This window comes from Sceloporus undulatus, chromosome 2, assembly GCF_019175285.1.
Source record: "Sceloporus undulatus isolate JIND9_A2432 ecotype Alabama chromosome 2, SceUnd_v1.1, whole genome shotgun sequence".
NCBI classification, from domain to species: domain Eukaryota; kingdom Metazoa; phylum Chordata; class Lepidosauria; order Squamata; family Phrynosomatidae; genus Sceloporus; species Sceloporus undulatus.
Genome location: NC_056523.1, coordinates 309,883,447 through 309,895,734, shown reverse-complemented (window position 1 = coordinate 309,895,734; position 12,288 = coordinate 309,883,447). Strand labels below are relative to the sequence as shown.

The 12,288-nt window shown below is 38.3% G+C and overlaps 1 protein-coding gene across 10 annotated transcripts in view; it reads right to left on the bottom strand.

Annotated features, from left to right (window-relative positions):
* Positions 1-1,348: 1,348 nt before the first annotated feature.
* The window catches only part of NADK2 (NAD kinase 2, mitochondrial), a 30,426-nt gene continuing 19,486 nt past the window's right edge, over positions 1,349-12,288 (bottom strand). For 7 of the 10 annotated variants that reach the window (XM_042451389.1, XM_042451390.1, XM_042451385.1 and 4 more), the window contains 6 exons: positions 10,206-10,284; positions 8,244-8,387; positions 6,713-6,768; positions 4,987-5,040; positions 4,312-4,435; positions 1,349-2,656 (listed from right to left, as the gene is read on the bottom strand). In XM_042451389.1, coding sequence (XP_042307323.1) covers positions 2,518-2,656; positions 4,312-4,435; positions 4,987-5,040; positions 6,713-6,768; positions 8,244-8,387; positions 10,206-10,284 — 596 coding nt within the window. In that variant the 3' untranslated portion in view covers positions 1,349-2,517. Of the gene's footprint in view, positions 2,657-3,633; positions 3,684-4,311; positions 4,436-4,986; positions 5,041-6,712; positions 6,769-8,243; positions 8,388-10,205; positions 10,285-12,288 lie in introns of all 10 variants that reach the window. The other 3 variants (XM_042451384.1, XM_042451382.1, XM_042451381.1) reach the window with 2 other exon arrangements.

The window sequence follows — 12,288 nt, the reverse complement described above, 5'->3', positions numbered from 1 at the left end:
CTTAAAGTAGGCAACTGTAGATCTTTACATACAATTTTAAATCCATTTTTTTGCCCAGTGAAAAAGGGTTTTTCCCCCCCCCCCCCCATTCCTTTTTTCTTTCGGGCATGATTCTCTTTCATTGTGGGTACAGTCCAATTGGGGTACTGCATCCTTACCCCTGCATGCACAGGGGCATTACAAAAATAAGACCTCTCTGTACAGGTGATTAATGTATATGCAGGGGAGGAAAGCAGGGTCTAATAAAATTCTCTGAGGTTTCTCAGACATGTGCAAGCTGAACACACTATTTAGCATTCTAAACTTTATATTAAACTCAAAAAACAAGTTGCAATCATATCAGACTGTTTTCACAGCTTTCATCATTAGAAAGTAACAATTACAGGACACTTTCATGCTCTGCATTTTTGTTTGCTTTTAACATTACTTGCAAGTAAGGCCCGGTACAGTCTGGTGCAAAGCAGAGCGTCCACACATCCCCGAGCTCTACCGCATATCGTGGGCACCATCATGGCTCACCCCGTCCATACGAGGGGTGCCATGATGACGTCCATGCAGTGCAGCGTCCAAATGGCACCGCACAGACATCACCAGTGCGCAATGGTGCCCTGCGCATGCCCTAAAAAGAACATGCTGGGAGCAGGTTCTTTTTAGGGCTCCTGGAGGCTTCGCTGTTTGGTTGCTGTGGCCTCCGCTGGGGGCAGAAAGGGGCAGCATCTTGGCATCCCTTTCTCCCCATCTGTTGAGCCCCTAAGTCTCACATATGTATACTCATCATATACTGAAATACCTCTAGTTAGGAATACATGGTAGATGTACCATTTTTCCGCACACAAAATTTAATGGGTGTATTCCAAGATGAGTCAGGTTCTTCACAGTATAGTTTAAGAACTAGAGATCAATGTACATTTCAGTGTTAACTTTTTCACTATTGCTCAGCCCACCAAAAATCTTTTCCTCAAACTTGTTAAGCAGTGTTACATCACCTTTCCATAAATTTCTGTTTAGTCCTCAAGATACATGTCTATTTAATGTTTTCACTGAGTAATTAAGGGAAAAAGCATACATTTTCTTGACTCACACTGAGATTCGTACCCCAATTTTAAATGCGAACAGTGAATCCATTTGGCAATATTCTCACAACCAGTTTGCACTGTGTCTGTGATTAGTGTCAACTAATGCTTTAGTGAGTACCATTTTTGCTAACAGTCATATAGTTAATTTAAATAAACAATGGAGCATAGTTGCCATGGTTATAGTGCTGTGGTTTGTTGTATTCAATTTTGAATTCTGTCTCCCCCCCCCCACATTACCAGTCATGTTTGTTCATCCCTACATATTTTTTAAAAAAAAAAACATTCTAAACAGATTTCATTGACAAATGAGTGCATTTCAAGATAACTGAATATCTCCCTTTGAAAGTGTAGATTAAACTCCTTTTAGACCTCTTTAATACAGCACACATTGTCCTCCACATTTGAAACTTCAAAAGGAATGGTTTTGCGCACTTTCACTAGTTATGATCTGTCTCAGCTTGGCAGAAACCTTGCTTCTGCCTTTTTAGGCTGGAGATGGGATTTCCACACTTATGTGGCAATGTAATCTGGCCCAACACTCAACTGCATCTTTTCAGCACCAGTTGGTATCCTGATGGCAGGCCCTCAGCATAGTACTGAGAACGGCCTTTTTTTTCTGGATCAAGACTTAATTAAACAAAAGAAATTCCTGATGTCTAAGTATGCAACATTTTGCCAAAGATAATTGCTGTACACATTTTCTGCAGAAAAAAATAGAGGGAATTTACTAAAAAAATATTTTTCAGAAGCCAGTTTAGTCTAATATTTAAAAAAAAAACAGCCAAAAGGTAATGAAGAACAAGTGATAATCTTAAGTGAGTTGCCAGAGAAGATAGGCACTGTATTACTCAAATTGAAGGAGAAAGAGTTTAGAAACTAAATACTCCTGGCAGTCAATGATTATTAGATTAGAAAAACTAGGGTAATGAAGTGCATTTCAAATATGACAAATCAGAGAGTAAAAATCCTCATGTATACAAAAAAACCTTCAAATTCTTGGGCTGTAAATTGAACACATACCTAGCTTCTTAAAGTTAATTATCCTTTAACATTTGCTTTTTGGAACTGTCATCATATACTGAAAACAATTATTTTGCTTAACTGGTGTTAGACAGATGCCATAGAAATGCTCAGTTTAATATCAGTATCAGCTTGTTTGACCCTTTATCTTAGTTTTACTTTACTTAGTTTTACCTGCACTTTAAGATTTTAGATAGTCATGACATTGTTGGCTTGAGATGGAAATGTTCAACCTATCTTTGCTATTATAAAATAAATGACAAACATTGATTTCCCAAAAATTTCTCAGCCAAAAGGAATGAAAAACCATTTCAATCTTGTTTCCCAAACACTTGTCAATACAGAAGAGCGATGTTCATCTGAAATGGTGTAGTATATCCCTTCTTTGTGATTTGAATATTGAGTGCTTCCAGCTGTTTCTTCATTCTTCTAGCAAAATAGTACGCAGTGCATCTTCTGTATTGATCAATATTGATGCTATTGCTCCATCATTAAATTCAAATGAAGTTCCTCCATCTACCACCATACAGGCATCCCAACAACGAGACCGGATGCAAACTCTGAAAATATATTAAAAGAAAATAACAGCAGAAAAACTAATCAAATAAGCAGATTTATTTCATATATAACAATACTTTATGAAAGTGAAGCTAAATTTTACCATGAAACTGACTATGGAAATCAAGGAGGGATAAAGATACTCATGGTTAATTTTTGTCCTACTTGTAAGCAAGACAACATTCAGCTCAGAGAAGTTTCTTCCTTAGCTGTTCAAGCACATCTTCAAGAGCTGAGACCTTTCCTCAACTACCGTATATACTCGACTATAAGTCAGTCTCATGTATAAGTCGAGGGGAAGTTTTGGGGCCAAAATATGGACTTTGCTATGACCTGTGGATAAGTCGAGGGTAAAACTTTGGGGCATATATAAAGGATCTAAAGGATGAAGCAAAGCAAAACAATGTCAAATAACTTATAAAATGAACTCTATGTGCTTACTCTTAAGACTGGATGGATGAGAGAGTAGAGGGGGTCAGTGCTTCACATTATACTCTTGCTTTTCATCAGGAGATGGTTCCTTCTTTTAAATAAGAGTTAAGATACAGTATTTACATTGACCCGTGGATAAGTCGAGTCAGTTTGTTTGGGTCAATTTTTTGACCTAAATTTCTAGACTTATACATGAGTATATACAGTAAGGTCTACACTTGGAGATTACAAAAATAGAAGCAGAGTGACAAAAAAAAGTAATTCAGTTGAAAACTTTCCTGCAGGTGCACAGTAACCCAATTTATGAGTCACAGAGACCACAAAGAACAAATGGTGTTCCTTGTCACTTCTGACAGACTCGACTGCAGGGAAAGGAACTGTGGGGGGAAAGAAGGCTTTTTTCCAGTGAAGTGAAGCCTAGTGTTTGTTCTTTCACCAATCTCACAGGCCCATTTTTTGTCCTTTGAATAGCTCAGAGAAAGCACTGCCTTCCATAATCATGGCTGGGGTATAACTATAGATTTTGGAAAGTGCATGTTAAACCTACTTTTTTGGTTCACAAGAGCAGAACCTTCTTTGAGCTCAATTATCTCCTTCCTACAAGGGCAAAACAACAGGTACACAGCATGTCAACAGGGGGCATTAAGCTGGATCAGCTTTCAATGTCAGTCTGCATGACTGACATACACAGAGTACCTGAGGAAACAGATACAGAACTGTATTCTCAGTTTTATGACCACCACTACAGTACATACTTATAGAGGTTCTATTTTAATAAATGGCTTGTGCCACATAAACTAGTAAGTTGACTCAAGATAACTTTAGCAGACAAAAAGCTAGCACCCATTGTAATTTGAATAATGAAGTCAGCATTCTCTAATCCAGCGCACTCTAGATTGGACTATTAGTCTCATCAGTCCTAGCCAGCACAAACAGTGGCCAGATGATGGGAGTTACAGTCCAAAACATCAGAACAGCATCAGGTTGGATGCTATGAAAATGTTTCATTTCTCAAGATTTCAAAGATGCATTATCCCTTTTGTCTACTGGATGTTTATTGGATCATATTGGGGGTTTTTAAACTCTGTAATACTATATAATGGAACACAATATTTATTTCAGCCACAAATACAGGATTCCTGCTTCAAAACAAAATTTAGTCAGTGTGTCAACTAATTTAAAAATGAAATAAAGGATTAAATTAGGTGTTGCAGTCTATACTTACTTTGAAGCAAAGCCCCGCTGCCGGCTACTTGAAAAAACACGGTTTGCAATAGGTTCTCGTACACTAAAAAGCATCTTTGGTTCCTCTGGACTATACTGCAGTGATTCATTATATCCATTTGTTACTGAAAATATGGAAGGCAGACTATCAGGTTCTACAAATTAGCATCAGACTAAACAATATCTTCTCAACTCCATTGTCCTGTTAATTACCAGAGTTGTTATTTTGACTAACATAATTTATGTTCCTATGCTAAAAAAACTTATGGAATAAATTTGCTTGCATCAGTTATTTTCACTCCACTTATGAGAAGTTTTAAAACTGATGTTAGTTAATAACATTCAAAATTCTGGAAACAACATGGCAAATAGTGAATCAAAATTCAAATTAAAATGACCTGTGAATAGTAGTAAATCAAACCTTTAAATGCCATATGTACAAGCTAGGAATAGAAACAACGAAGTCCATTATTTCTGTGGCTGCCTTCAGATATAACAATAAGCCAAGGAATCACATTTGTTTATGCAATAAGGCTGCATTCCCTGGGCTTATTGTTACATCCAGAAGCGGCCTACCACTCTTGAAAACTAAGTAACGAACAAATCTTTTCAAAAGAGCAAGCCTTTCCTGTAAATTCGTGAACGTTAAATCAAACATGCTAAAAAGATGTCTTACCTTTTTGTACTAATTCCTTGCTCAATGGAAGATTTAAACTGTCATAACTTTTAGCTATTGAACAAAAAAGATAACAACTTGGTTATATACCATTATGCTCTGCATTTGTTAGTCAACAAATGTCAATGGGAGGAGTGACATTTTGCAACACAAAACTCAAAGGTTTTATTTTTATTTCAGCTTGAATATTTAAAAATTTTATTCTTCATAGGATGATTGACACACAAAAACATAAGCATCTTTACCCATAAGGAAAGAGGTCAGGGTTGGAGGTGGCTTACTTCATTTCAACTACAATATTTACAGCATTCAGCATTTCCTCAAATATAGTAGTGTGTGTGGGATTTATGCCAAGTATCCAAACAATAGATTTTACACAAAGAAACATCTTAACAACATAAAATAAGAAAACTGAGTTCCTTTAATACAAAGATAGGGATATTAGGGCCACATACAGCCTCAATACTGTTTTTGAGGGCATCCAACAGTCCTTCCCAAATCTAGGGTCATTTTTTAAAATTGTCTCTCAAAGGGCTAACTGTACTCCCCAAATCCCATCGGGTGTTACTGTTCATTCCTTGTATTTGGAGGCCTCTGTTCCTTCACCACATGTTTCAGTACAAATGGGTCTTATTTCCAAACTAGAAGTAATGTCTGCATCTGGAACAAGTGAAAGGGAGGGCGAGCGGGTGGGCAAAGGTACAACGAGTATACCACCTGGGCCACAGCAGCACCTCTCACTTCCTCTTACTGCCCTCAAGAGAGTCCTGCTGAGGAAGGGGATGCCATGGATATTCATGGTTTTTCCACTTTAACCTAACCCCGCAAATGTGGAGGGCCAACTGTATAGGCCCTCCATGGTAAGGTTGCCTTAGGGCCACAGTAAGTTGGACATAACTTGAAGGCACACAAATCAAAAGTCAACAATTTAAAATAAGTTGCTACAGGATTGCAATGGGTTTGATCCTTTCATATGCTTGTTCTTACAATAGGCCACAGTTTCAAAGATAACAAGCATTTTTTTTAAAAAAAAATCTACAGAAATCTCACTGTTCCTTCAGGGAAAGTATCTGGGGAGAGTTGGGAAAGTTATTAAAGTTGACTTTCTCAATCTTCTGCTAGAAGATACCTTTGCTCAGCAGAAGGACTACAACCAACAAAACACAGAGAACAATAAATAGTGGAAGAGAAAGAGAGATTTTCTATTCTCCTACCAGTAACTTCCATCAAGTTTAAATTTGGCTTGGATTACCAATCCATTAAATTCTGAATAAATATTTGCATCCTAGGGTGGACTTTGGTGTTACATATTTGCAAGTTTATCCACATCTTTTGAATAGCAAAAAACAGTGCCCACTGGTATATACCACCACAGCCACACCATACTATCCTGGTTATCCAGGTGAAGCTTTTAAAAAACATGTTTTTTAAATGCTTTACTTAAATGTTTTCAAATGTTAAAAGATTTTTATTGCAACATCTCCCTTCATACCTTGTGAAACAATTGGTTTTTTTAAATGTATGAGGTTGTCTAATAAGAGATGTATAAATGCACATTAGCCATTTCAAAACATTATCAATGTGATACACACTGTTTATATTCTTGTTTGTAGCTCTGAGCCTGACAAAATGAATACATTTTTATTAAAGACATAGGCTAAATTAAAATTAGGCACACTTTGAGAATGTGATCCTGTTTTTGTACTAGGATTCTACAGCAACTCACCAATCTTAAGGATTTCTTCCACAGCCTGACTTGCTACTTTGTTGATATTAAAAGACCTAAAATCAGAAACAGTAATAGCTACTTAGATCAACACCAGCTGCAAAACTCTCCTCCCCCTCCACCAGAGTTCTGTGCTACAATATAAATGCTCATACCGAATTATAATTTCTAAGCATAATTTTGTGAATTGTTTTTCTTCTGTCAATCAGTAAAAATATCACCACCTATGAACACTGAATTATAGTTTTACAAGACAGAATATAAGTGAAAATGGCTGTAAATCTACATTCAACCCCTTATTGCAACTGCTTACTTAATTATATCTGAAGAATAAAAGAGATCAATTCTAACTGGAAATTTCCTCTCATTTAGTTATTTCATTAAATATTCTTAAAACTCATACTGGCCATGTGCCGTAATAAATATTTGTATTTAATATTCTTAAAACTGTATTTATATACTTTCTCAGGCAGGCCTGTTTTCAACAAGGTTATGCAAAATACTAAGAAACACAAAACAGTAAGAACTTTAGGCAGTTTTTCTTTACAAATTAAGCTGTATATGAAGAGATTCTGTGGCGCTTTACAGAGCGCCCAAAAAGGGTGCTGTGCCGGTGCCCGTGTTTGCTGTGCGAGGGAGCCGCAGTGGACAAGCTGCACGGCTTCCCCACGCAGCAAAAAGAACCCGCAAAAAGCGCACTTGCAGCATCACATCCGCGCCGCGACATGCTGACGCTAAGTGTCCGTCACGTCAAAATGGCGGTGCCCATGTTTATAGGTGCCACCATTTTGACGTCCCCAGTACGTACTGGGGTGAGGCCTGATTGGACGCTGCGTCCTCGGCCAACCCCTAGTACGTACTGGGGGCGGAGCCAAGGCCTGTCTGGAATGGGCCTGTGTTAAATGAGGAGCATTCAAGCATCTCCCATCTGAACTCTGAAGTGACTCATTTCCAGAAGATCTGTATCACTTGCCTGTATTCAGAATTTGAAGTGGATCTTGTTCCGCAGGAGTAGACAAGTGTCCACTGAAACTAAAAACTAAAACCTAGGTATTAACAACTGTTTCTGTACATTCCCCCTTCCTCAGTTCTCCAACTGTGTATTTCTCCAATACAGCAAGCATCCTGTGCTATATCCTAGCCTGCTTTTTAAAACGGAGACCAGGGTTCAAATCCTGGCTCAGCCATGTACACCCATTAGGTGACTTTGGGCAAATCACACTCTCTCAAGCCTCATAGGATGACAATTACAAACTCCCTCTAAAGAAACTGGTCACTAAACCCCCATGATAGGGTCACCATAAGTTGGAAATAATTTGAAGGCTGACAACAACAAAAACTCAACAATTTCAAAGTAGGTTGCTATAGGATTGCAGCCCCAGAAAACTCAATGGATTTGATCACTTTATGAGCTTGTTCTTATAAAAGGCCACCGGTTCAAAAATAAGAGAAGCATTTTCCCCCTACAGAAATCTCAACATTCCTTCTGGAAAATCTGACAACTAGCATTTTAGAAGCATAACAAACTTACCATGCCTTTGATCCAGTTCCAGTACATATATTGAGACCTGAGCTCTTTTGTTTCTCCCAAGGACCATCATCAACTGATATTTCATAGTAAGAGGCCCTACGAAGGGAGAATTTAAAACTGGGTTTGCAGGACTTATAGTTCACCCTGAATGAGACAGAACACAGCCCTACATCAGGATGTACCAATCTAAAAGGGCCAATTTCAAACATGGCTGAAAATTTCACTGTTGAATTTAATATACCAGTTAAATGGGAAAGGTCAATATCAATTTTAACTGGTTGTTTTTGAAATCAGATTTCAAAAATACAGCAAATTGTTAGTAAGAAGCAAGCCATTTTGAAAGCCTTTTAGAATTTTCTAGTGTAATATTATTGGTGGTTCGTTAACAGCATTTCATAGTGCATCATGAACGCATGCATAATGTTTAATAATTTCTTCCTAAGTGTAAGCCTCATTGTCAATAAAACAAACAAAAAAAGGAATTCCCGAGATTAAGCTGCAAGCAACAGAAGTTCAACCTGTTATCTGTGCAAGAGTTCAATCTATCGATTCATATTGCTATTCATATTAGATGAGTTTAGTTTCTCCAAACTATTTTCTTTACATAAACATTACACTTATAAAGTATAGCTACATTTCTTTATAGTGGACAATTTTTAAAGTATTTACTGCTTTTACATAAAAATGCTCCAAGTTTATGTTCTAACATAAATGTCTGGCACATCTAACCATCATAACTTCATCCTTTGAGCCACCATGTGATCTGTAGTTGAATGGACTCCCTGAGATAGTCATTTCGATACACTTCCACTTCCTTTGTCACCAGCTCTGGGCTCACTCCTAATTCAAATATCTTCAGCAGTACGCTTATTTGATGTAATTGGTAGCACTGCTTCTGTTAAGATGGGATCCATTCAAAGTCTCACTAGCAAGGGAAACACCCCTCTGCTTATAAGCTGGGGAGAAAATAATTAGCTCAGTTTGTAACCTAAATTTTCCTTTGCTGCACATAAAACATGCATGGGATAAGTGTGCACCTAATACATCTCCATACTTCACACAACAAAATGCCACACAGATTTGACTAATATGCAAAGGTACTGTCAAACACCGTAAAATGTAGAAATATTGTCCTACTGTCCCTCTAGATAATTGTGCCATGAAGTGTGAACAAGGATGGTTAGAACATCAATAACTGTCCTAGGCATGAAGATGATACATTAGAAGCAAGAAAATAATTAAAAAGAACAGTTAATCTTTTCTTCCTTTCAGTGGAGTCAAAAATAAAAGTTGTGTGCAGAAGTAAGTCCGGCTGAATCACGAATGTATTAGCAAGGTGGGAAAGACGACATAGCTGCTTCTCACAGATTTGAAGACAGAAAAAAATGTATGATTTGGATTGAGTAATTAAGTCTGGTAATATTTTTGCACATATTAGTAAGGAAAGATAAGCTTATTAAGCCTGATTGTACAGTAGAAGCACATATTACATGAGTTTGTATAATACAGGTTCACTTACATGCATCGGAAAAAATACATTCTCTCTAGCATTTTCTAATGGGATTCTATAGTATGTTTCTGCTGTAAGCTTACCATAAATTCACACTGAAGGACTGACAAATGCCTAGAGAAGTGTTCTCTTTAGGGATCTGTAGGTCCTCCAGTACAATTCTATGGTCAACTTCCAGCAGAAGCATACCATAGAATTGTGATGCAGGGCCTAGAAAATACCTAGAGAACACTTCAGCATTCATTTCAGGAAAGAGAAATAGAGTTCCAGATTGTATGAAAAAACTGTATTACACAGAGTCCTGGAACGGATCCCTTGTGTAATATGCAGGCTGATTGTATATTTGTATACAAATCGATAGTAAAGTTTCATGCTTTGCCAAACAGTAATGCTTCTAAGTCGATATTTAAAGTGGGGTATAGTCTAAACAAACAAATAAATATTTAGCATACCTAGATGAGAGAGATTCCCCAATAAAGACTTCGTTTAAAGATCTCACAGGCAAGAGGTGTGGTTCAGAAATGTGAGCCCCTGCAAACATAGGCAAATTACATTGATGAAATATAACCCTAAGAAGACTATCTTGAGAAAAAGAGAAGGCATAATTATTATATAAATGTGTGTCTCCATGCATACACATGTATTTTTATGCAAATTAGGGCTAAAATTAAAGAGGTTCCCTATCTATAGACCAGATGCAAAGATACACTGTGAGAACACATAGCTGGTTATTCTTGTACCTAAGATGTATATCTGGCTTACTTTCTATGACTGCGGTTCTTAATTTTTCCTTTCCACAGATCAGTTTTAAATATCTTATCATGCTGTGGACCACCAAGACTTAACTCAAGATTGAAAACCTTAAGGTGCATCAAAAAGAGCCTTCAAATTTGGAGAGAAGGGAGAAATAGGTAAATGCACACATTCCTAATCTACTTTTACTGGAATGATTCTAAACATAATAAACTTTTCTCCTCGTTTTTTGTGGGGTTTTCGAGCTATGTGGCCATGTTCTAGAAGAGTTTCTTCCTGACGTTTCACCAGCATCTGTGGCTGGCATCTTCCAAGAATGCTTGCCTGGAAAGGAGTTGGGTATATATATTGTGACCTGGGAAGTAAGGAGTGATTTGCATGTGTATTGTTTGGTGCTGATGGCAGGCCTCAGGCTAGGAGGCTAATGCAAAAGAGGATTAGTGTCTGCTAATTGGTGATCGTTATGTGCTGGGAAAGCCCCTGACTCTCAGTGGTTTCCCATTGCATTTGCTGAGTCCTTATTTTGCTATTCCTCAGGACTGGTAGCCAAATTTTGTTTACTTTAAGGGTTTCTTCTTTCCGGTTGAAATTATCCTCATGTCTGTGGATTTCAATGGCTTCCCTGTGCATCCTGTCATGGTAGTGGTTGGCATGGTCCAGAATTTTAGTGTTTTCAAACAGTATTTTATGCCCAGGATGGTTTGTGGCATGTTCTGCTACTGCTGATTTTTCTGACTGGCCCAGCCTACAGTGTCTCTTGTGTTCCTTGATTCTTGTTTGCACACTGCGTTTGGTAGTCCCTATGTAGACTTATCCGTAGCTGCATGGTATGCGGTAAACTCCTGCGGCTGTGAGAGGATCTCTCTGGTCCTTGGCTGAGCAAAGCATTTGCTGGATTTTCTTTGTCGGTTTGTAAACCATTTGAAGGTTGTGCTTCCTCACCACTTTGCCTATTCTGTCTGTGACTCCTTTGATGTATGGTAAAAATACCTTCCCTTTGGGTGGCTGCTTGCCTTTACTTCTCTGGGTTTTCCTGGGCCTGGCAGCCCCTCTGATGTCTGAGCTGGAATAACCATTGGTCTGTAGAGCCCAGTCCAGGTGCTTCAGTTCATCTTCCTAGTGGGGTTCACAGATGCGTTTTCCCTGGTCTACCAGTGATTTGACTGTGCTTCTTTTTTGTCCTGGGTGATGGCTGGAGTTCTTGTGCAGGTATCTGTCTGTATGTGTGGGTTTTCAGTATACTGTGTGACTCAAACGTTGGTTCGGTTTACGGATGACTAGGACATCCAAAAATGGCAGTGTTCCTTCCTTCTCTTCTCTTTTCCCCCACCAAAAAAGGTACGTGGATATCGTTGGACAGAGTGGGTTTGTGAAATGTATAGTGAAGGACATTAAAAACAAAATCCCGCAAGCTAAGCTAACTAGATTCTGTTTCCTTGCTCACACCCTCGTGCTTTTTGGCCAAAGATCAAAGACACCTCTGCCATATCTCCAATGCTTTGTATGTGTCAATAGTAGCATCAAAAGGCACAAGGAGTTGGGACTTTGCTTGCTGTGTGTGTCAATGTGTGTGCATGAGATGCAGAGTGATCAAGTTTGCTTCTCAATCCTTCACTCCGGGAGCTGCTTTGATCCATGAATTCCTGAACACAGAGCCACACATATGTGAGCCTACACACATATAACAGACATGTAATACATTCCTTCCTTCACAGGCATCCAGCCAGCTAGATAGTCTCTTTCCAACTCTCTTTGCCTCTGATTCTATGCACAACAGCAGTT